Source organism: Boleophthalmus pectinirostris, unplaced genomic scaffold (assembly GCF_026225935.1).
Source record: "Boleophthalmus pectinirostris isolate CB_2022bp ecotype Guang Dong unplaced genomic scaffold, ASM2622593v1 HiC_scaffold_22, whole genome shotgun sequence".
Lineage (NCBI taxonomy): Eukaryota > Metazoa > Chordata > Actinopteri > Gobiiformes > Gobiidae > Boleophthalmus > Boleophthalmus pectinirostris.
This window is the reverse complement of record NW_026571190.1, coordinates 31,512,537-31,535,262: the sequence shown is the minus strand read 5'-3', so window position 1 is coordinate 31,535,262 and position 22,726 is coordinate 31,512,537. Positions and strand designations below refer to the sequence as shown.

At 37.7% G+C, this 22,726-nt stretch overlaps 2 protein-coding genes across 2 annotated transcripts in view; one reads left to right on the top strand and one right to left on the bottom strand.

Annotated features, from left to right (window-relative positions):
- The window catches only part of LOC110165404 (glutathione S-transferase, C-terminal domain containing), an 81,191-nt gene extending 63,812 nt beyond the window's left edge, over positions 1-17,379 (bottom strand). Inside the window, exons 1-6 of the mRNA XM_055158495.1 lie at positions 17,231-17,379; positions 17,025-17,144; positions 16,487-16,903; positions 15,082-15,519; positions 12,636-12,908; positions 3,410-3,503 (exon numbers count right to left, since the gene is read on the bottom strand). Of these exons, the coding sequence (XP_055014470.1) occupies positions 3,410-3,503; positions 12,636-12,908; positions 15,082-15,519; positions 16,487-16,903; positions 17,025-17,039 (1,237 nt within the window). The 5' untranslated portion in view covers positions 17,040-17,144; positions 17,231-17,379. The remainder of the gene's footprint in view (positions 1-3,409; positions 3,504-12,635; positions 12,909-15,081; positions 15,520-16,486; positions 16,904-17,024; positions 17,145-17,230) is intronic.
- ints12 (integrator complex subunit 12) lies at positions 17,339-22,425 on the top strand. Its single transcript, XM_020930574.2, is given in 8 exon segments — positions 17,339-17,472; positions 18,365-18,529; positions 18,675-18,827; positions 18,917-19,070; positions 19,073-19,094; positions 19,478-19,637; positions 20,044-20,202; positions 21,636-22,425. Coding segments are annotated over 7 exon segments (1,362 nt in total). The 5' UTR covers positions 17,339-17,472; positions 18,365-18,373; the 3' UTR covers positions 22,194-22,425.
- The last annotated feature ends 301 nt before the right edge of the window (positions 22,426-22,726 follow it).

Below are 22,726 nucleotides of genomic sequence, written 5' to 3'. Positions count from 1 at the left end.
AAGTCTTTGTTAAACCACTTCTTGCGCAAAGTGAATATGAAACGCACCCATTTTAATCCTCAAAAACCAGTGAAAATGTCAAATGCGTTGCATTCCTTCCTCTAAACAAGCAACAAAACTGTAGCACTGTAACAAACTTATTTAGTAAAATATACCAAAAAAATACTTTACGCAATATATCGATACAGCAGCCCACGATACCAATACTGTATCATCACATTCACCCCTACATATATTATTGGTCTGTCTACATCTCCACAGCTCAAAATGCTCCGTTCCACCTCGTGATGTCAAGAGGTTGTAGTTTTCAAGTCCACAGCTACTTTTACGTTTGTAGAGATTGGCAATTCCTGAGCTGAAATGATCCAAATGATTCTAGTGAAGGTGTATGGAGTTTTAAAAACAAAACAAAACTGTGGAGGACTTCCTGTATTACCACATGACATCACAAGGTGAGCCAGAGTGTTTTAAGACTGAGAAAAAATATCTTGACAAGATTTTGGTGTTAATTATTACTGTCATAATCCCAAGAATTCAAGTAAAAAACGCATATCTTCATGTTGTCTGCGCTGAAATGAATCATGGGATATGTAGTTTCCAATGTTTATAAGCTGTTGCTTCTGTAAAACCATGCATTTAAGCAAAGGAACTTGTAATTCAATATACTGTGACAGTCCACGATATTATTGTGAGACTTTTGACGATACGATATCACAATATTTTGGTTATTGTTACATCCCCACTGGGAGTACTTCTGGCTTCTTCTGACACTGGCTCAAAATGATTTACATTGGAATATTGTCACCCCTCTCTCTGTAATTGCTGCTGTGAGCCTTGTCATTTTGTTTTAAACATGTTCATATTAACTCACTCTACATGATTCTGCCATTTTTATTTCACTATTTTGTACGTAAATAAATTCCTATTCATAATATGGATCTGGCTCCACATTCTCTCTTGTAACCACTAGCCTCATGAGCTTCATTTGACTGGAGCTGAACTCTCCCTTAAGTCCACTTCTTTATACAGTCTATGCCACAGACCTATTCACTTTTTACCACCACTACCTAAGAAGGATAATGTATGGAGATCAGCACTCTACAATTCATTACCAGGGCTCGAGGGAACAAACTCACAGAACCAAGGCCCTGCTATGTGTTACTGCTAATGCTGGCGCTGTCTTCCCACTGGTGAGACTGAAAAACACCAGACTACTGTGGCACTGGGAGCTTTTATGTAAATATTTAGGGATGTCAACGCACACTCCTGCATGTTAAGTGTGCCACCGCTGACAGACTCAAGGCACTGGAGTTGGAATTGTGCAGAGTTTTTTTTTTTTTTTTTTTTCATGAATTTGCATAGTAAAAAGAAAAAAAAAAAAAAAAAACATTTCTTTGGATGTGTGTTGTGAAAACCCATCTACTGTACATGGGAAACTTGAGTCTAGATTTGACAGTTGTAAGAGAACACAACAGCTCATTAAAACATAGGTTTTAGTGTATGTAAAAAAGACATCCTTTATAACTATATATCAGACAATAGCATAATCTAAGACACTCATGGATCATTATTTTATATTTTATATCTTAACAACTTGATAAAAGCCAAAATCTCTACATAATGCTGCTGAATCCTACGTGTATCACCAATTAAGGAGCCCGCTATTTTCTGATCTAAATTATACTGTTGTTTCCTCATTAAAATCATACTTGGAGTTGTGTTTTGTTTCATTCACACATTTTTAACACACAGACCAAGCATGAGTTCATGCTCTGTTTCCACCTTGTGATGTCATGAGCTCCACTGTTTTTAAACTCCATACAGCTGCACTTTAATCCAATAATTTGGAGAATTTCAGACCTAGGAATTTAAATTCTCTACTTAACAAAAGCTGTTAACTTGAAAAATACCGCTTCATGACATCTCAAGGTGGAACAGAGCATTTTGAGCTTTGTAATAATTCAGGGTTACTCAGACACGCGTAAATGAAACAAAACACAATACAACTCCAGGTATGTTTCCGATGAGGCAAAAACATTCTAATATGGTTTAAAGCTGTAAGAGTAAATTTTACTAAATTGTTGCAGCTTTTTTGTACTACATTTGGTTCAGTGTGTTCAGGGTGGAGCGTTGTGTGGTGGCTCATTGCCAGGTGGCCTATGTAGTCTGTTTATTCTTTGTGTGGAAGCTGTACGGGGCTGAAGCCACACAGTTTTTTTGACCATATGAACTGGATATATTGTGCAATCCAATCTTCATTTGTGGAACCTGCATCTTTAATTAAACCTCATTACAATATTATATTCTGTAATTTTGGACATTGAATCTTTCCGTTTTCAATTTAGACACATGAGTCAAGTTCTAGCCATGCCCTCACAGCTAGAGTGGAAAACTGTGGAGTTAAACTGCCACTACATTAATATAGTACGTTTAAAAAAGAAAAAACAATCAGAGAATGTAGTAAGTTCTAAGCAGTGGGTGTGTATTGGCTGGGGGTAGAGGATTATGGGAATTTTAGGAGCAAGGGCATTTTGAATACAGGAGAAAAAATACAATATAATAAAAAACATTTTTAACATAAGCTCTTAAAAGAAGGTTTAACATAGTATCTGTCCAGCGATTGGAAGAATACTTTGAAAATGTATTTAGTGACACAATACTGAATACCTGAATTACAATGTATTTTTTTTATGTATTCCAACCAATATATGAGCCAAACAAAGTATTGTATTCTGAATACTTTCACACAGACTTGCTTTTAAATTATAGTGCGAAGATGCAACATAAGATTAAAGATAGCTTTATATTTGTTTCACAGTTTGTTCTGCAAAATCACACATGCACTCACTTATATTTCTCACTAGTTCTGTGTAGTCTAAATTGTGTGATCAAGTACTGCCATGTATTCCTTTGATTTTAGGAAAGTAACTGTTTTGTAAATACTGCCAAAGGAAAAAGTAACTGTACCAGAAAACTGTATATATATATGTCACGCAATCTTATTTTTCTATCTTAATCAAACGCTTTTTTGTTTGTTTTTGCCTTTTGCTTTTCCCTTATTTTTGTGACGCACCAAGACATTTAGAAAAAATAAATCTTGTTATGTGTCTTTAACGATCACCATTGCCTGAAACATTTTATTTTTGGATTAACTGTAAGATCTTTGACGCGATTCCCACGTTGAACATTACCGCTGTGTTTAATTGATTTAGATAAAGCAGATTCATTATATTTGTTTTTGCCTTAAGCTTCAGATAATGTGAGATCGCGACCATGATTTAGAGGGATTAGACTTCAAACAGAACAAAGTGATTTATTAAAAAGGGAAAGTTTAAGAGAGAAAAGCACATTTTTGGGATTTGAATGGGAGCAGAGCAGCAGGAGGGATGATGTTAGGATCTGACTTTACCTTCTGTGGGGTTGATAGCCTCTGGCAACTGCTCCCACGGGAGGGTCCAAGAAGGGCAGGGATGGGGGAAGAACACAGCCTCAATGCCATTTTCCTACGGGAGGAGCAAATACACACACATGCATAAGTTACCATAGAAACCCATGTTCATCCTTAAGGCAGAGTGGTCGAAATGGGCGTGAGGAGGTGAATGCAAAGAGACTTGGCTACAACAGAGGAATTTTGCTTGATTTAAAGACCCTATATTACACAGAATTGATTCATGTGAGCTTTAAACCATGTCAGAATGTTGTTACCTCATCACAAACATACCTGGAGTTGTGTTTTGTTTCATTCACCCATGCTTGAGTAATCCTTTTTTATTATTACTCTGTCTACGTCTCCAAAGCTCAAAATGCTCCACCTTGTCCTGTCATGTATAGCAGCAGTTTTCAAGTTAACAGCTACTTTTACCTTTGGTTCAGTAGAGATTGGCAATTCCAGGGCTGAAATTCTCCACATCATTCTAGTGAAGGTGTGTGGAGTTTAAAAACACTGTGTATAACCACATGACATCACAAGGTGGAAGTGTTGGAGTGCGAGAAGATAAATACGCAGGGACTGAATGAAACAAAACAACTCCAGATATGTCTTTGATGAGGAAACGACATTATAACATAGATCAGAAAGTTGCATTTTTTGTAAAGATATACAGGTATTTCCCCCTAATATTTGTACGAATCTGATCTGTATAATGTTATAGCAGTTGAGATATGAAGAAGTATCACTATTATTTTCCACATATTAATCAACAAACTAACATACATTTTTGTGATTGCCATTTAAGCATAAAGAAATAGTCCAATCTGAACTCTGCATTAAACTGACAGAGGACAGACCTTTTTCACAACAGCTGCAAGTGTAGGGTAAACGTCACTTACGTTAATGCTTTTCTATGGCAAAATATCTGTGGAAATCTCTTGCGTATTTTCCACCAGCTTCATAAATCTGTCCCAAATCTTCATCCAACAAGGCTGACAAGTGACATATTCTGTCCATGAAGAATTTATCCACAATTATCAAGGTAAGAAAGATGAAAACGACAAGAATTAGTGAACTACTCTTGAGCAAAACTAACATAGTGGTTAAGAATAAAACATAAGTAACTTGTTAGCTCAGACTGATTCTACAATTAAAATTAAAAATCTATTTCATGATGTAGATATTCGCATAGACAGATTTGTGCAGATTAAATGCGAGACATGTAATCTGTGAACATCTGTAGCATTTAAACTGCACAAATCTCTCTATGCTAATATCTACATTATGAAAGTGATTTTTAATTTTAATTCGAAAAACAGTCTGAGTTAACAAGTTACTTATTAACGAATGACTTATAACTTATGTTTTATTCATGACCATAATGTTAGTTTTGCTCAGGAGTATTTCACTAATGCGTTGTCGTTGTTCACCTTAAAGTTTTCGTCTTTCTTTCCTTGATAGTTGTGGATAAATTCTTCATGTTTATCCTTTGTGGATTTTGTTGGATGAAGATTTGGTGATGGGGCAGATTTATGAAGCTGGTGGAAAATATATACACGAGACATTTCCACTTATGTTTTTCCATAGAAAAGCATTAAAGCAAGTGATGTTTATCCTACATCACAGCACTTCTGGCCGTTGTGAAAAAGGTCCGTTCCAGGGCTGAAATTATCCACATCATTCTAGTGAAAGTGTATGGAGTTTAATATAGTGTACATATTAACATAGTGTATAACCACATGACATCACGAGGTGGAAGTGATGGGAGTGTTTTCTGTTTGCCAGAAAAGAAACATGCATGGTTTGGATGAAAAAAACAAAACAAAACATAACTCATAATGTTCTTCAATCATCAAAGGCATAACATAAATCAGAAAACAGCATAATATGGGTATTTTTTGTAAAGATAAAAAGATATTTCCCCCTAATATGTGTATGAATCTGTATAATTTTATAGCACTTGAGATATGAAGAAGTGTCACTATTATTTTCCATATATTATAAAATAAAATAAACTAAAAATACAAATAAAAATAAAAAATATATTTTTTATGATTGCCATTTAAGGACAAAGAAATAGTCCAAGTTCTCCCCCCAATTCTGAACTCTGCATTAAACTGACTGAGGATTGGCTGTAGCCCTCTTTAGTTTAGTTTAGTTTAGTTGAGCTGGAGTTGAGTTGGAGTTGAGTTTAGTTCATGAGACAGGGACAGTGGACAATATACATTAACTTTAACCGGAGAGATGGATTGTACCAGGTTGTAGCGTCTAATTTCCACCTGTCGTGCATATTTGAAGAAGGGCTGCATGCATTTCACGGGTTTTTATTTATTTATCATTCATTGACCAGACTCTCGCCTGCAGCTTTCTTTATAAGTCACTATGGTTCATGATCTTGGCTGGAAACTCACTCAGTTACTAATTGCCCAAGGCTTGGAATGGCTAAGGGTTAATGTATAAATCTAATTAGCAACTTTTTTTTTTTCTTCAAAAATTCATGATAATACGCTGTACCAGTCGTAGTTTTATTTGTGTGCGATAATTGTACTGGAAAAGCCCCAAAACTGAGTATTTTAAAGGGCACATATGAAGCTATGTTTTATGGTAATACAAGAAGTGCTCCACTGAGATTTTAAAGTCCATATACCTTCACTGGAATAATTTCAGCTCTGGATTTGCCAATTTTGACTGAATAAAAGGTCAAACTTAGCCGAAAACTTTAAAACTACCGCTTCATAACATCACAAGGTGGAACAGAGCAGTTTGAGCTTTGGGGTTGTAGACAGACTAATAATAAAGGGTTACTCAAACATGTGTGGATGAAACAAAACACAAGTCCAGGTATCTTTTTGAAGAGGTAACAACATTATGACGTTCACAAAAGTAAATTTTGCATAATATTGTAACTTTAAGTGCCTTGTTAAGACACACTTTTATTTTTTGGCTTTCAACACTGAGAAAGTTGTGTGCTTCTTTTTCATTTTCTTGGTGGGTATTTATCGCTATTATAATTGTTTTTTTTTCCTGTTTGGGCTGCAGGATTAAATCGAATCAAAGTAGCAGTTTGAATGAACACACTTAGCAAATCGCAAAGGCTACCATTTTCTGAAGTACCGTAATTTCCTCCACAAACAAAAGAATGTCCTGTTTTATTATGCATAAAAACTACTCGCCTTTCATAAGTTTGTATAAAGATGTTCAGAAAATGTAACTATTGTGTAATTTTATTAGTTTGTCAGTTCATATTTTAGTCAATTTTGTCAATTCTTATGGGCACGTTTAAACTCTGAACTTTGAACAGAACTGCATTATTAAAACATAAATTGCAAATCTATACATAATCTCAAGGTTTGTCAAAAAAAATGTGATATTTTTCCCAAATTGTGCAGCCCAGTTTGTTCTTATATGATTTCACTGGTTTGTGTTAACTAAGAATAAAGAGGCTATTTATTCAGTTTTTTAAATTTCTTATCTATTAATGTATTTATTATATATCTTTTTATTAATATTGTTGTTCCTTGAGCTCTGTGCAGCACTTTAAAAACTGTCTGTTTATGAAATGGCTATACAAACAAAAGGGATTGTAAAATACCAGACACTGCGCTTCCCCTGAATTCACCTGGTGACACTAACCCTTCAAATCTCCAGCCAGGAAAACCCTTATTTTCACTAGATCCCAGATTAAGCTGCTGTCTTATTTGCAGGCCTCGCACATAAAGACCTGTCAATCAAACCCACTGGAAAATGCGTTTGGCCTCTTGAATGTAGGACGGAGTCTGTACTGTTTACATTTTTGAGTCCACAGCTCAATGCTCCGGCTGTGTGAGTGGCATGAGCTGCTGTGATCGCTGGAGTGGGAAAGTGCCCGAGTTTATGGGGCATTCTCAGAGTGGACCGTGGGCACAGATGGAGCCGGGGCATCTGGTGCACAGTGAAAGATCATTAGTCTTTATGGCACAGTGCGGGACGCTATTTTTGAATTAAAACACATACAAGACATAATATTTACAGGATGCTTGCTGGGGCTGGGTAATTTATTGGATTTTAATCGAAATTCAGTTGTGTCAGATTGTCAATGATATAGTTTTGTTTTTTTTGGTTTTTTTTTTGAGGGGCGATCTACAGCCAATTCTGTCAGTAAAAGTGTGTAGTTTGGAACAGTGTCCAGACTTTTCTTTTTTTTTTCCAAAACCAAAGACATAAACTTGAATAGGCTGATTCACTGCCAAACAAAATTTAGCTGTTGGTACCGATAAAGTCCTTGAACTTTAAAACTGAACCAAAAGATCGAGATTTATCTACACAGGGTTCCCACTCTTTTTCACTGACAAAATTTCTTAAACTTTTCCATTACTTTTTCATGACCTAAAGTGAATTTTCCATGACTTTACTGCACCCTACATGTGTAGAAATGTTCAGACTTTTAGGGCTAAATATGAAATGTTAACCCTTTCCACTCACCTTATGGTTTGGTATTATAGTTTTTTTTTTTACATTTTAAATACTGTCAGTGCATTTATTCTCTTTTAAACAAAAGGTGCAAATGATGGGAAATAATCATAATAGTCTAATAATAACTTAACAGAATGTAGTTGCATGAAAGAGATACTAAAATTCCATGACTTTTCCAAGATTTCTGTGACCGTGTAAACCCTGTCAATATCAGAAAGAAAACATCAACAACATCACAATGTTTTGACTGAAATAAGTACTTTTTCCAACTATTCACTGGTGTTACATGCAAGCATTTGTGTGTGTTCCATAGTTTTACCAATCGTTTTTTGTAAGTCCGCGTGACCCGTTTTGTGGGAAAAAACTCGTTGTCTGTTGTTTTGTTTCTTAGTTTAGAGTATATTCTGTATAATTTAGTCTGTTTTGTTGATTTACCTTTACATTCCTTGTTAAATGGAATAAATGAAGTAATGTTTAATTAACATCTTTTTTTTGTTTTGTTACTTTCCTCACCCCAAGCCAGCTGGGTCGTAACAACTGGGTTCCCACTTTTCACATCAAGTGAGAAATAATGCCATAAAAATATGCATTTTTTTTTTTTCTAATAGAAAAAGCGCTCTACTTTGTTTTCAAACCCCATTCACCTTCTCTAGAATCAACTGGATAATTTCCCTGGAATAGCCAATTTCTACTGAACCAAAGGTAAAAGCTGTTAACTTGTAAACTAACTCAACTCAACATGTGGGAATGAAACAAAACACAAATCCAGATGTGTTTGATGAGCTAAAAACATTTTATCATGGCTTAAATCTCACAAGAATCAAGCTTGTGTAATAACCTTTAAAATCTGGTTTGAGGTTATTCCCAACATTTTATCAACAAGAATGTTATCCAGCAGTGTTTTTCATGGACTCCTCTTTACAAAACAGTGCACACGCCTACTTTAATATTGACTGACGGATCATTTACCACTTGTAGCTCTCAGTACTACTTGTTCTTGATATAGCCCCTAACATCACATTAGTATACACACTCACAACAGTACAGTGGCCAGGACTCCAGAGACAGCTGCAGCTCAGACACAGCGGTGGAGACACGCAGCCATCCTTATAATCCCCTCAGGCAGAGACAGAATGGTGGCTATTGTTTGCACACAGCCCTCTCCGTGTTAATGTGTGATTTCGCCCCACCGTCAAAACTGTCATTTGTGCACGTCTCCGCATAGCAACACTTCATCCGGCAACACGGTGCTGCGCTAAAACAACTCCCCCTCCTCTATCCTGACCACCCAGCGCTAACGGCCCACTCAAATCCCACCACTCCGCTCCTAAAACTAGATATTATTTTAAAATGCCCGCCAGCAGGAAGCAGAAATATCCTCTACAGGTAAAAGGGACAATATTACGCTGTTCTCTGATCTATGTTATAATGTTGTTTCCTCATCACAAACGTATCTGGATTTGTGTTTTGTTTCATTCACACATGTTTAAACACACAAACCCTGCATATTTAGGCTGAGTTCTTCTCTCAAAAAAGAAGATACTGTTCCAGCTTCCACCTTGTGATGTCATGTGGTAATACGGGACATCCTCCACTGTGTTCACTAGAATCATTTGGATAATTTCAGACCTGGAAATCAATCAAACTTTATTTATAGAACGCTTTTCATACAAAAATGCAACCCAAAGCGAATTACGAATATCTACTGTATAAAAGGTAAAAGGCAGTGTAGCTGTGAACTTGAAAATTACTGCTTCATGACATCACAAGGTGGAACAGAGCATTTTCAGCTTTGTAGATGTAGACAGACTTATAACAAAGGATTGCTCAAACAATGAATGAAACAAAACAGAACTCCAGGTGTGTTTTTGATGAGGTGCAGGGTCTGCTGTTATCATTTCCATTAGGAAGTGCAAAAATATTGAAATATCTATATATTGTATTGTTCAATGTGATTATACAGTATCAATATCATGGACTGACGTATATTGCCTAGAGTATTTTTGGTATATTTTACTAAATTATTTTGTTACAGTGCTACAGTTTTGTTGTTTGTTTGAGGAAGGAAATTCGTTTATGTGACACTTTTGACATTTTCAGTTTTTGATGATTAAAATGTTTGTGTTTCATATTAACTTTGCACAAGAAGTGGTTTAACAAAGACTTTTAGTATCACTGTCATGATTTAACCTTTATTTTTACTGAACCGTATAGAATTGATTTGAAATTTACTGTATTGAATTGAAAGTGCACTGTATCGTGGTATGTATCGTATCAGCAACTTCTTTCATATTTCCATATAACATTTATTCATTACGTGTGTTTCTACAGCTCAATAATACAATAAATCCTCCTGTGAATACGGGCGACTCTCCACAGATCTGAATTGTAATATAGTGTAGTGCTGTAACCGGCTTGTCTCACTCATAATAAAAAGGTTTAATCTATTCCGTGAAACATTCTAGACAAAGCAATAATATTTCCATGGAGACAAACAGGTAGAGGACTCTCCAATAGAAAAGTTGAGAAGTGCACCTTTAAGCACTCTCAGGAAAATAATCAGAACTCTTTGTATTTATATCACACAGACTATGCTGCACAACTGAATTATTAAAAAGGGCCCATATTATGATATTTTCTGGTCTGTTATATAATGTTATTTGCTCATTAAAGACATATCTGGAGTTTTGTTTTGTTTCATTCACACATGTTTAATACACAAATCCTGCATATTTAAGCAACGTTCTATCTTGACCGCCCAGCGCTAACGGCCCACTCAAATTCCAGTACCCCGTTCCTAAAAGTGGATATTATTTTAAAATGTCTGCCAGTAAGAAGCAGAAATAACCAAGCAGAGAGGACAAGGAAATGGAGCCAGTAGGGAAAAGTCCAGGGGCTCAAAAGTGTAAAGGAAGGCTGCACAATATATTGAAATCAAATAGATCCTGTCTTTTTATAGAAAAACCGTGTACATTTTGTCTAGACTTGGAAAAACATGTTCTGAAATGCATGAGATTCTTGTATTAGTTTATAAATTCATATTTCTGTCCAGTCAATCAACGGAAACCTTCTTTTTAAATATATACTTGAAGGGGCTTGGAGTTGTGTTTTGTTTCATTCACACATATTTAACACAAACCCTGCATATTTAGGCTTTCGTTATATAGGCAATAGTTTTTCTCTCAAATAGATAACACTCTGTTCCACCTTGTGATGTCATGTGGTAATACAGGAAGTGCTCCACTGTGTTTTTAAACTCCATACATCTTCACTAGAATCATGTGGATAATTTCAGCTCCAAAATTGCCTATAGAACTAAAGGTAAAATGTAGCTGTTAACTTAAACTACAGCTTCTTGACATCACAATGTGGAACAGAGTATTTTGAGCTTTGGTGATGTAAGCAGACTAATTAAAAAGACAGAGCAATAATAAATTGTGTGAATGAAACAAAACACAACTCCAGGTATGTTTTTGACAACATTCTAGCATGGCTTGAAGCTCACAAAAGTCAAATTTGTGTAATATATGACCTTTAACAGAAAATAGCAATTTTGTTTTAGATGAGATCCAAAATCGTGCAGTCCTAGGGTAAATAGGGTAAAGCCAAACATATTAAACTGAGTGAACATAAATATTGTTCACAGTTTTCTGCTCTGCTAATACACAAGACATGGTTTCTCTTTGGACAGCTGTGATTGCATTTTCCAGCAGTTAAAGGAGAGCCCTGTCTGCAAGAACAGTAAAGACAGCCGTGTCTGGAGGACACAGAACTGTGCATTTTAGAAAACACTGCAGGCAGACAACCAGTGCTCTGAACATACGTATTCTCAGTAGTTCTCTCAGTAGTTATTCAGAGAGAAATGTGGTTCACAAAGTTAAGCCTAAGAGAGCGATAAATATTTTATAATGCAGGTGGACTCAGTATGTAGAAAATCACTGAGAATTCACCCATAGACCATCACATTTAGGCTGGGAGACCTATAGATCTGTTTCTGGACATTGTTTCTGGAGTTAAAGAAGAAAGACTATGATACCTGTGGGTCATTATGTTATCATTTAGACATTTTAAATTGCAATATTCATACAGAACAACTTAGAACGACAAGTCAGCTGGCTTCCGCGTTAGAAAACTGCGATGTCCAAATTTGAGCAGATGTCGCAGTAAAGGTCATCACCTGGTACCTCCAATGGATACGTGCAGATCATGCTGGAGAGCAGCGGATTTTTTTTTCATTGGTACCAAAACTGACTACACAACGCTGCTCAATCCTATGCTTTACTGATTAAGAAAGTAAAATTGGAGAACGAAGTAAGTACCGAAACAGTGAAAACAGGGACTGATCGGCAAGATAGCTCAAACAAGCACGAATGACTCAAAAACAACTTTGGGTGAGTAAATGGTGAGGGCAAACGATTATAACATGGTTAAAAGCTCTAAGAAGTCAATTTTGCATAATAGCTTTAAAGGCACTACAAGAAGAACACATGTTATGTTTACCCAGCACAACAGAAAGGGAACATTTTACAGTGACAATGACAGCCAGAAGCCAAAACATTATCACAGAGCAGCACTGGCAGGCAAATCAACTGAAAACTCAAGCATGAAATGATAGGATAATGGTTAACGAGCAGTTGCAGCCTCTAAACACTTTATCTCCACTTCAGCAGGACATCATTTGCATTCAGCGTAGGAGCATGTTTAAACAAACGTGTGTGGAGATGACAGGGCCTGATAAAAAGTGAGGACATACTTTGAGTTTGGTCAGAGTGGGCCTCGGGCCTCCAACAAACGGCAGCTGTTGGCAGGTCTCCTCACACTCCAGTGGGCTGGTCGAACTGTGCTCCGCCGCAGGGTCTGATGGACGGGGAGGGGGGCTCTGAGGGGGGGTCTGAGGTGGGGAGAGGGTGATCCCACAGGCATTAGCTGCTCGCTGCACTCCAGGTACCTCCTGGACACGGCTGTACCAGCGCAGTAGGCGGGGCAGGTGGTCTAGAACTTTCTCTGAGTGAGTTTGAAGAGAATTCTATCAAAGACAAAGAAAGGAGACAAAATGAGAAGGTGAAGAAACTGACTTAATGATTCATCAGGTGAGTCAGCTCCTGCAAATGTCATGTTCCACTAGAATTCACTCATCACTGTAGCGGACAGGCATGCACAAGAGACCAGAACCAAAACAGAGCCAAGAGTGAGGAGGAGGAAGAGGAGGAGGGAGGAGGAACAAAAGACATGATCAACTGTGTGTCCTGCTGCTAGGAGAGAAGGACTACACAGAGACAGAGAGAAAGAGGGACGATACAGAGAGACAGGGAGAACACAGAGACTGGGAGAACAGAGAGAAACAGCAGGGTGACAACAGACATGTGGTCTATGGGACTGAGAGGAGTCAGGGGCCAAGTCTGGGGAAAGAAGGAGCCCCAGCTCAAGAGCTTGAGTGGACATGTCAGGCTGCATCTGTCCTGGACAGAGATGGCCGTTAAGAGGAGACACGCTACATGGAGTGTGAAACTGGAAACCACTAGAGCACAGCTGACTACTAAAAGCCTTATTGTGAGAACTCAAGTTTATTCCCACACTGCCCAGAGAGGTGGAGAAGGCAGAGAAATCCTAACCAATCAAAACATACCTCTACTTATCACCATAAACATCGTGCACCAAATCTAAAATTGTGAGAAACGGTCTAATCTACAGGTATCTTTGAAGTTGAAATATGTGCTAGAAGCCTCCAGGCCAAGTACCGGCACTTTTTGATCAGTCGCCGAGAGAAACATGCTTCCAGAGAAACGTTATTGAAATGCATTTGAACCTTGTGCATGTGAATAGGCTCCCTCCCACTGGTTGTTATCACTCTTTGCCAGGTGCACAGACCTCCAGAGAGCGAGAGCCCGTGCCAACTGTGGAGCTGTGCCGCTTCTTCACTTTGAGCCCCAACACATGAAAAGCCCGAGGACCACACTCACAGAACCTGAAGTCAAACTGGATCTGCTCTCTAAAATAAATGCATCCTCAAGCAGCATTAAATACATGTAATAGAGGTTCTTGACTCCTGGTACAAGCCGAGAGGTGAGAGCTGAACCGTGCAGCTTAGGCCTGTCACAATAATTACAATACTGACTTATGTTTCAATATATGAAAGCTGGAAAATATGCTTTGTGGCCAAATATCGCATGTACATATGTTTTGGGGCTCAATATGTGTCAAGTGTACAATTTATATGCAATATTGGGGAGATTTTAGCCATCTTTTATTACCTTTTTCCGCCAGTGAGCTACCTTTACAAAACGAAAATACCAGAGAGCTACTGATATTAACACTGGCAAGAAATTTAGTAAATATAAAAGCCATGGTCAGATTTAGAAGGGGTACAGTTAGATGTCTATAAAACATAAACCATTATCCATTTATTAGTGCGCAAAGTCAGGCATCAAAATTATACATTTACAGTGGTCATAGTTATTTAATCCATCACTTTTATTTATTCACAGTGCGTAAAATTTTAAAATCCATTGGCTACTTGGAAGGGGGTTGGAGACACCTGATCTAATACGATAAGATTTGAGCTGTAGATGGTTGAACAGATACAAATAATTAGCTATAAGGGTTTCTTTCTGCTATTTATTTGTCGAAACTCAGGATTTTTAATGATAGAATATATTTAAAAATAGGTTCACAGAGATTTTCCTCAGTGGCAAAAAGTAATTTCAATATGTATCTCAATATAGCATGAATGTTGCGTTTAGTGCAATATTTCTCTGTGGCAATATATCATACTGTAATTTTTTTTTTATTGTGACAGCCCTAGTGGAGCCAAATGTTCGCCAGTCGCTATAATCTTAGTTTTATCAAAAGAGAACACAAACACAAACTACTCCCCTGATCCAACAATGAAATATAGGTCTGACTGTCTGCTCGAGCCTCCATTGCACTCCATCAAAATCTCTTTTCTCTTTCTGGCCTCCCAGCAGTCAAACATATCATACAAAAGCTATTGTTTTCTTACTCTAACAAATTGAGAATGTTCATTTAAGTGTTTGGGTTGTAGAGCCAGAAAGCCACTGACAAATACTTTCACAAACTTTTAATTTGGGGTTTTGAGTTCAAATTACTGCCCAAACAAAAGAAGGTTTACAGTTCAACACAAAAGACATTACACCACAATGGCTTTTTGGTCTCATACATCATCGTATCAGGACTCTTACCAGATATTGATGGATGCAGGGGAGAAGGACCACATCAGTCAAAGTGAAGTACAGCCCCTCAGCAAACACATGTTCCAGAGGGGGCAGTTCTGTCGTTTTTACTTTCCTGATGTCAGAGCTCTCCCTAGTGGCCGCCCTAGGATCTGCATCCACTGACAACTTGGCGAGGGCAGCATCTAGCTCTAGTCTGTCATTGGATTGTGGAAGGTTACTGTCCAAAGTCCCAGCAGGTGATTTGGTTGTTTGATTTTGTTTTTGCTGCTTGAGTTTCTGTCTTCTGATTTTGTCGTCATTGTGAACTTTAACGGGTTCAGACAGACGCTGTTCGAGGGTGAGGATGGGGAGAGGGAGCTGAGTTTCTACACTGGTAGGATTTCTTAAATGTTCCTCAACTGAAGAGGGGATGCCCAGTTCACAAAGCCGTGTCCACTTGCTAACCTAAGGGAGGAAAAAAATACATGTTAAGCTTTTTAACATTTTAACAACACCCCCAACAGGTATTTTATTTTAGTCAATATGTGATGAAAATTGAGTTAAAACATTTGTACATTTTTTAACATGCAAATGGAAAAAGTTTTGTTTTAATGAAATAATAATGAGCCAATACAAATATTGTGAAGGCTATTTTGGGATGTTTTGATTGTAACCATGGACTAATTTCCACCCACTGCCGTGCACTTACTCTCTCAGAAACACACCAGCATGTATGGACACAAGCAAGGTGGGTGAGGAGTCGTTCCCAAGGACATAATGACAGTATGAGCTGCCACCCCCACTATGGCACTATTAGTTTCCAAGCTCAGGCATTCATTACACATTATGTTAACAGAACTAGGCCTGTCACGATAATTACTATATAGACTTATTATTCAATATGTGAAAACTGCAAGTGTATTTTTTGGGGGTCAATATTTATCGACTGTCTGGAAATTTAGGTTATTTTTTGGCTATACCATAAGATTTAAGACTATAAGTTTGAATGAATAACTTTTATGACTCATTACAGATGCAAACTCAGCACTAAAGTGATTCATTCTGCTATTTATTTATTGCAGCTCATGATTTTTTAACAAAAGTGCAGATTTGTAATATGTTTTTGGTTTATATCTGTTGGTTTATTGTGACAGTGACATAAATCATTTGCAATATTACTGTTTATCGTCTATATTTACTTTATTTACTACTTGTGCCAGGCCTAAATGTAACATCTAGGCTACTGCTATTAATATGTGTTCTACTTCTATAGGCTTGGTTTTGTGATGGAAACTTTTTTGCTATATAACCTGGAATATTTAAACTGTAATTGCAGATGTTCATTAAAATGCACTGTCCCTATCAAATAAATAAATATCACCACAACCATAGAAACTACCAATGTCTGACCATCAGTCTGTGTCCAACCAACCTCAGCACAGGCCTTCAGGCAGGTCTTCTTGAAGCCCAGTAGAGCCAGAACATCATTTCTAGAAGAGTCAGCCTCCAGGGTCCTGTTGATGATATGTCGAAGTACCACAGCCAGTCCAGCTCTGCACAGCCTCCCAGTCTCATCCAGGACAGAGGGCAGCCTGCAGCTCCTCACCAGCGGGGGCAAACACTCCAGCCCCACGTGGGACACCTCCAAAAACTCAGGCAGGTGATCTTTTAGGGATTCACAGGTGTCTGACTTGGTGGAGGATGATACCAGGAAAACCTTAAAGGATTTGCACTCGCAGTATGACAGGAGGAAGAGGACAACAGACGTGTGCAAAGGCAGTCGATGCTCTCCATTCTCATGACAGACTTCAAGATATAGAATGGGACGCTTTTCCTGAGATTTCATGTTCTAAAATACAATAAAAAAAGGTTTTAATGGCAATTTCCGACAAGACATTAACCCAGAAGCTGTAGATAACACGTATAATGAATGTACAAAGATAGCATTATAATGAAACATGATTACTTACTGCAGTTTCATTCATTTTAAATACACACGTTTATTTGACCCACGTTGTTTTGCTTTCTCAAACTTCCTGGACCCCTTCTTCTCCTCAAAGCGACCACAGTCCCACAGCGCCATCTGTTGACTGCAATTGTAAAAAAAAATAAAAATAATCAAACTATAAAATAACACATTTATTTTCGTAATAACAGTAAGAAAATTATAAATTACCACAATACAGCAGAAGACTCTAAACCCAGCTGAATAATATAGTTGGAAAAAATAATATTATGTCACCTAGGTCTAATGTTCCGTAGTTAGCGTCTTTTGCATTCCGGAAACATTTAATGGTTGCACAATCTGCACTTTGAAGGAAAAAGCTGTCGGCACTGGTCGCTTATTTTGTTTTAAAGGGAGTCAACCGCTTTTCTCAACCCTGAAGAAGAATATCGGAATAAATATATAGCTTTAAGGTGAGTAGTGATCAAAACAGTCTATTCCGGTACATCTGACTTTGTAATTTCCTTGTACGAGCCGACGCGAACACCGGGTTCCTCTTTCTCCAACCAGTGTACTTACCGGGATACTATTGTTTTTATATCGCACAATTTTTCACACTGCTAAAACTCCTTTGTCTTTTGTAATTATTAAACAGACAATAATAATAACAAATGGCATGATATTATTTTTATTATGTGCTTGTTTTTTATTTATTTTTATTTTTTTTTTACTTCATCCTGCACATTTCATTCAATATTTTCTACAGAAAGACCAACCCTCTTAAATGTTTCATATAAATGTGCATACAGAGTAATCTTGATTTCAACATTAGGGCTGGATATCATTAAGAAGTTGTCGATGCGATACATACCTCGATACACAGGCCACGATACAATACATATCTCGATACAGTGCACTTTCGACTCAATACGATATATTTGTATAAAAATAAAGGCAAAATTATGGCTGTGATACTAAAAGTCTTTGTTAAATTACTTCTTGTGCGAAGTTCATATGAAACACACCCATTTTAATCATCAAAACATTGAAAATGTCTAATGTGTTGCATAAATGAGTTTCTTTCTTCTAATCAAGCAACAAAACTGTAGTGTTGCAACAAAATAATTGAGTAAAATATACCAAAACATACTCTTAACAATATATATGTAAATGCAATGTAAAAATTGTGCCCTGTCCTTGTCTCAAATAAATACATTAATTAATTAATTAATCGATACAGCAGCCCACGATATCAATACTGTATCATCACACTAAGCGATACAATATATTGATATTTCAGTATTTGCACACCTTTAGTCAACAGCATAGGCTAATTGTCATTGTGTTGTTTGTTTACCTTTACAGTCTAAAGCTATGGCTGGACCCGTCACGCTGGAGTTGGACCCTATTTTCCTGAAGGGTCTGAGTTACCTTCACTCCAAGAGCAAAGACTCTGCAGAGAAACTGAAAGCACTGCTTGATGAGGCTCTAGCAAGAGGAAGTGACACATCCTACCGCATAACACAAAAAGTAATTTAGAAACATAAAAAGTAGTATGTTATGTTTTATATATAACACTTGTTTGTATATTTTTCCTCCCTTTTTAACTTGTATACATGTATTACTAGTCTTAGCTTGTTGGTTTTGTAATAACACTGTTTTTGGTTATTTACAGGACATAGATATCTCCAAAACGTCCATTTCAAAACTCAGCCTGAATAAACAGGATTCTAAGTCATCATCTAGTTCTTCATCCTCCAGCAGTAGCAGTGGAAGTAGTAAATCAGAAAAGAGCAAAAAAGAGGCAGAGAAGAGATCCTCAGAGAAGGTAACACTACACAGAATCAAATGTGAACAATGTGTCATTTTTCAACCTGCATTTTTAACTTTTATTGTGTTTATGATTTGGATCAATAGGTCAGAATTGAATTGTCAGATGTGGACCCCCCAAAGAAACCCCGACTTGAGAAACAAGAGAACCGCTCTTCACCAATCACTGTGCAAACCAGCAAGGACCTTGTGCCAAATATCAGTGACTATGATGAAACTAATGCAGATGATTTTGCCATGGAAGACTGGCCTGTGTGGTATGCAGGTATGTTTATGTTGTTTGAGTTCTCGACAGGGCTGTACCAAATTTCTTTCATGTGAGATTTGTCTTGCTCTAGTACAGATCTATTGTAAAAGCAGATGTCAAAATTAGAGCACTGTGTGCTAATCATAAACCATTTTATTGTCAGGAACCAGGAAGCCTGACGTCCTGTAAACATGCTAGTTGTTAGTGTTGCCATGGCAGCAAAGTTGTACAAAGCATAAAATCTTTGCAGTGAAAAATTAGGTTGTTAGGAACGCATTAGTAAAGGGAGAAATATGTTTAGACTGCAGCAAAAATAAATTTAAATCACTACTTCTATTTTTCACATTTTAAGAAAAAACTGTTTATGTAATGTGTGTGTGTTTTTGTTTTTTTTCCTCAAGACAAATGACTGTGACTATGGGAAACCAGCTGGTGGAGTGCCAGGAATGCCACAACTTGTACCACCAAGACTGTCACAAGCCCCAGGTGACAGACAAAGAAGTGAACGACCCACGACTTGTGTGGTACTGCGGCCGATGCACAAGACAAATGAAACGAATGGTAAGCAGCCATGGTCCATGTTATAAACTCTGCTGTATCTGTGTAATCCCCGAGTCATCCCGGTATGAGCCATGGTAAAAGAAAAATTCAATTCTGTCAACTGGACAAAAGTGAAACGTCTTGGGAAATGATAAATGGTCATATTTTTATATAGCGCTTCTCCACCTTCAAGGCTCTCTAAGTACTTTAGATGAAGAAACCACTCACCCATTCACACATTCATTCATACACCAGTTTACACAGACACTAGTGGAGAGGTGGGCTTATAAGTGGCTTTCCAACTGAGCTACTGTCATTTTAAAACCTTTCTCCACTTGTCAGAATTAACTTTTTCTTTTGCTATAACTCTACCATATGTATAATTTGTGCACTATTCTGAAATGCTCTTATTTCCTGGTCACTTTAGGCACAGAAACCCCAACAGAAGCCGTCTCCCGTCTCCGCATCATCAGCACCTGTCGTGAAAGACACACTGGTGAAAAAGACAGAGCTTAAGTCCAAACCAGATACATCAAGCACTTTCCAAGCAAGCACATTTCAAGCATTCAAAAGGACAGAGGTCAAGGTATGTTGTGCTCAATCTGTACAGTTATATTTGTGTTAATACTTTACAGCTGATATCATCAACAGTCCCTGGGGGTGAGATGCGAGATGTGAGAACTGTAGGCTCTGCTCTGTCTGAGGCTTTATTAGACTTTAATCTGTGCTTTATTTTAATGGATCAGATTTATATAGCGCTTTTTGGACACTTATTCTAGCACAATCTGACCACAAAGAACTGACTAAACAGGACCATGAACATTTGTATTCATCACAGGCTTCTGAAAATGCATTGTTTAAATTCATTTAGTATTTTTTTCTTTAGGTTTCGGACAATTCTAAAACTTTTTTGACAGTGTTTGCTAATGTGTGCATTATGTCACCATTCGAGATACATGTAGAACACCCCCAACATGATGTCATTGCAAATTATCAATTCTTATCTATACGCCTCCTGTTCCCGCTCAATATATGTCTGCAAACAGTGGGTGTAACAAAGAGCTTCACTGTTGTTTACCATGACGTAGTTTTAGATGGTAAGTTTGTTCCACTGTAGAGACGTATTTGTTTATGTAAATACAAGTCTGGCCAAGGCAAACACAAGACATGAGACTCTCGTAGCACAGAGCCAAATGCAAACGCAACATCCTCCTCCATCTCATGTTATGTAACAATCAAACAATCAACAATTTGCTAGAAGGCAAATAGATGCCACCTCTCTTTTCCGAGCACATTTAGCTGCTTCTCTAATGACACCTAGGTCTTGTACATATAGTTTTAAAATTTGGTTAATGGAAAAGCAAATGTCATAAAGCAGACTGGTTCAATATACTTATCTTCACCTGTTAATATAGAAGGCTTTTCACTTCAAGCTTTTATCTACACAGATCCACACAGACTGGTTCAATCTTCTGGGGGAAAAAAAGCAAACTTCATAGTTTTTAACGTTTGGTCTTGATCCTTGGTTACAGGAATACTCTTTGAACACAGAGCAAGAAGCACACTTTTAATACAAATACCTTGAATATTATTTGAATGTAGTATTGTCACAATGCAAAAAATTCAAACTCCATTTTGATACTATGGCATAGACTCAATACTTTATACCGATTCTGATACCACAGTGTTAATTTTTTTAATTTTTATTATCATGTGGTCTTGTATCTGTGTAATCCCTTAGTTGTATGTGGGATTATTGTTTTAATACAGCTCAAGATCATTCTAAAACTATTCAGGAAAGCTTCATCTCTCTCCTGTGGATGTGACTTATTTAGTATCATTACCTGCTCAAAAGAATATCTAGTTTTGAGATTGGTTTTACTATCAATTAGTATCTGATTTTCGATACTTTTGACCCAGCCCAATTTGAATGTAAAATGTTGATGTTTCTTTTCTTTTTTGTTTCATAGTTTAATTTTTGTTCTCATCTCTGAATTCATTATTTTATGTCTCATGTAGGCATCCACCACTTCAGCAAATCCCACCAGCAGCAGCTCCACTTCCTCAGGCAGCGGTCTCACGGGCTGGGCTGCATTTGGTGCCAAGACCAGCTCTGCCCTCCCCACGAGCTCTAAGCTGGGCTCTTCAGGATCGAGCAGCAGCAAGACCCTAACCACTCCCTCGGGGCAGAAACCTGTTGGACTGTCTGGACTAGCGGGGGCAAAGTCTGGCCTCGGGGGAGCTAAAATCGCCAGCAGCGGTAATGGAAACGGCTCCAGTCAGGCTCCACTTAAACCTCCGCCTCTCACTCTGGGTAAGCAGCCAGTAAACCGATCGTCCAGCGGGGAGAGCCAGGGGAAGGCGCCATCAGGGGCCGGATCTCCAGGAGCAACCCAGGCGGGCGCAGGTGGGAACGGGGGGTCTGGCGGGAATGGAGGAGGAAATGGGAATAATGGAAATGGCTCAAAAGCAGCACCGGGGGTTAAAGAGCCCACCTCTCAGGAGTCCCAGCTCAACGCCATGAAACGCTTACAACTGGTGAAGAAGAAAGCAGCGCAGAAGAAGATGAAGAAATAAAGTAGTAACTGTTGTAGTAAAACCAAATGTGTAAACAATATGGAGTTTGTGCCAGAAATCTGTGTGCGTAATTACAACGTCATGTACATGGAAAAAGACACCCTTATACTTGAATTTATGTTAAGTGCTGCCAGACTCTGTGTGCCTCATTTTGTCCTAACTACTGCTAACCATGGGAATTATGTCCCTTTATATCAACACCATTAAAAAGATCCTCTTATTAATGTTCAAAGATAGTGTGTTTTATGGTATACATCAGTTTTCCCAACCAGGGGTTCCAGATTAAACAGAAAAGTAGAATTGAATGGTATTTGAATGTGAAATATTCTGTGCAGTACATTTTACTTCCTCAAGAATGTTTCTGTTGGATAATTTTGGCATAGAATTTATATAAAAATAATATACAAGTACATTGCCAATTATTACTAAACAGATGTATAATTACATAAATGCTGGTACTGGTAATAAACTCAAGACTAAAAAGGTTGGGAACCACTGGGATACATTGTGGAAAATGAGGCGTAAAATATCTC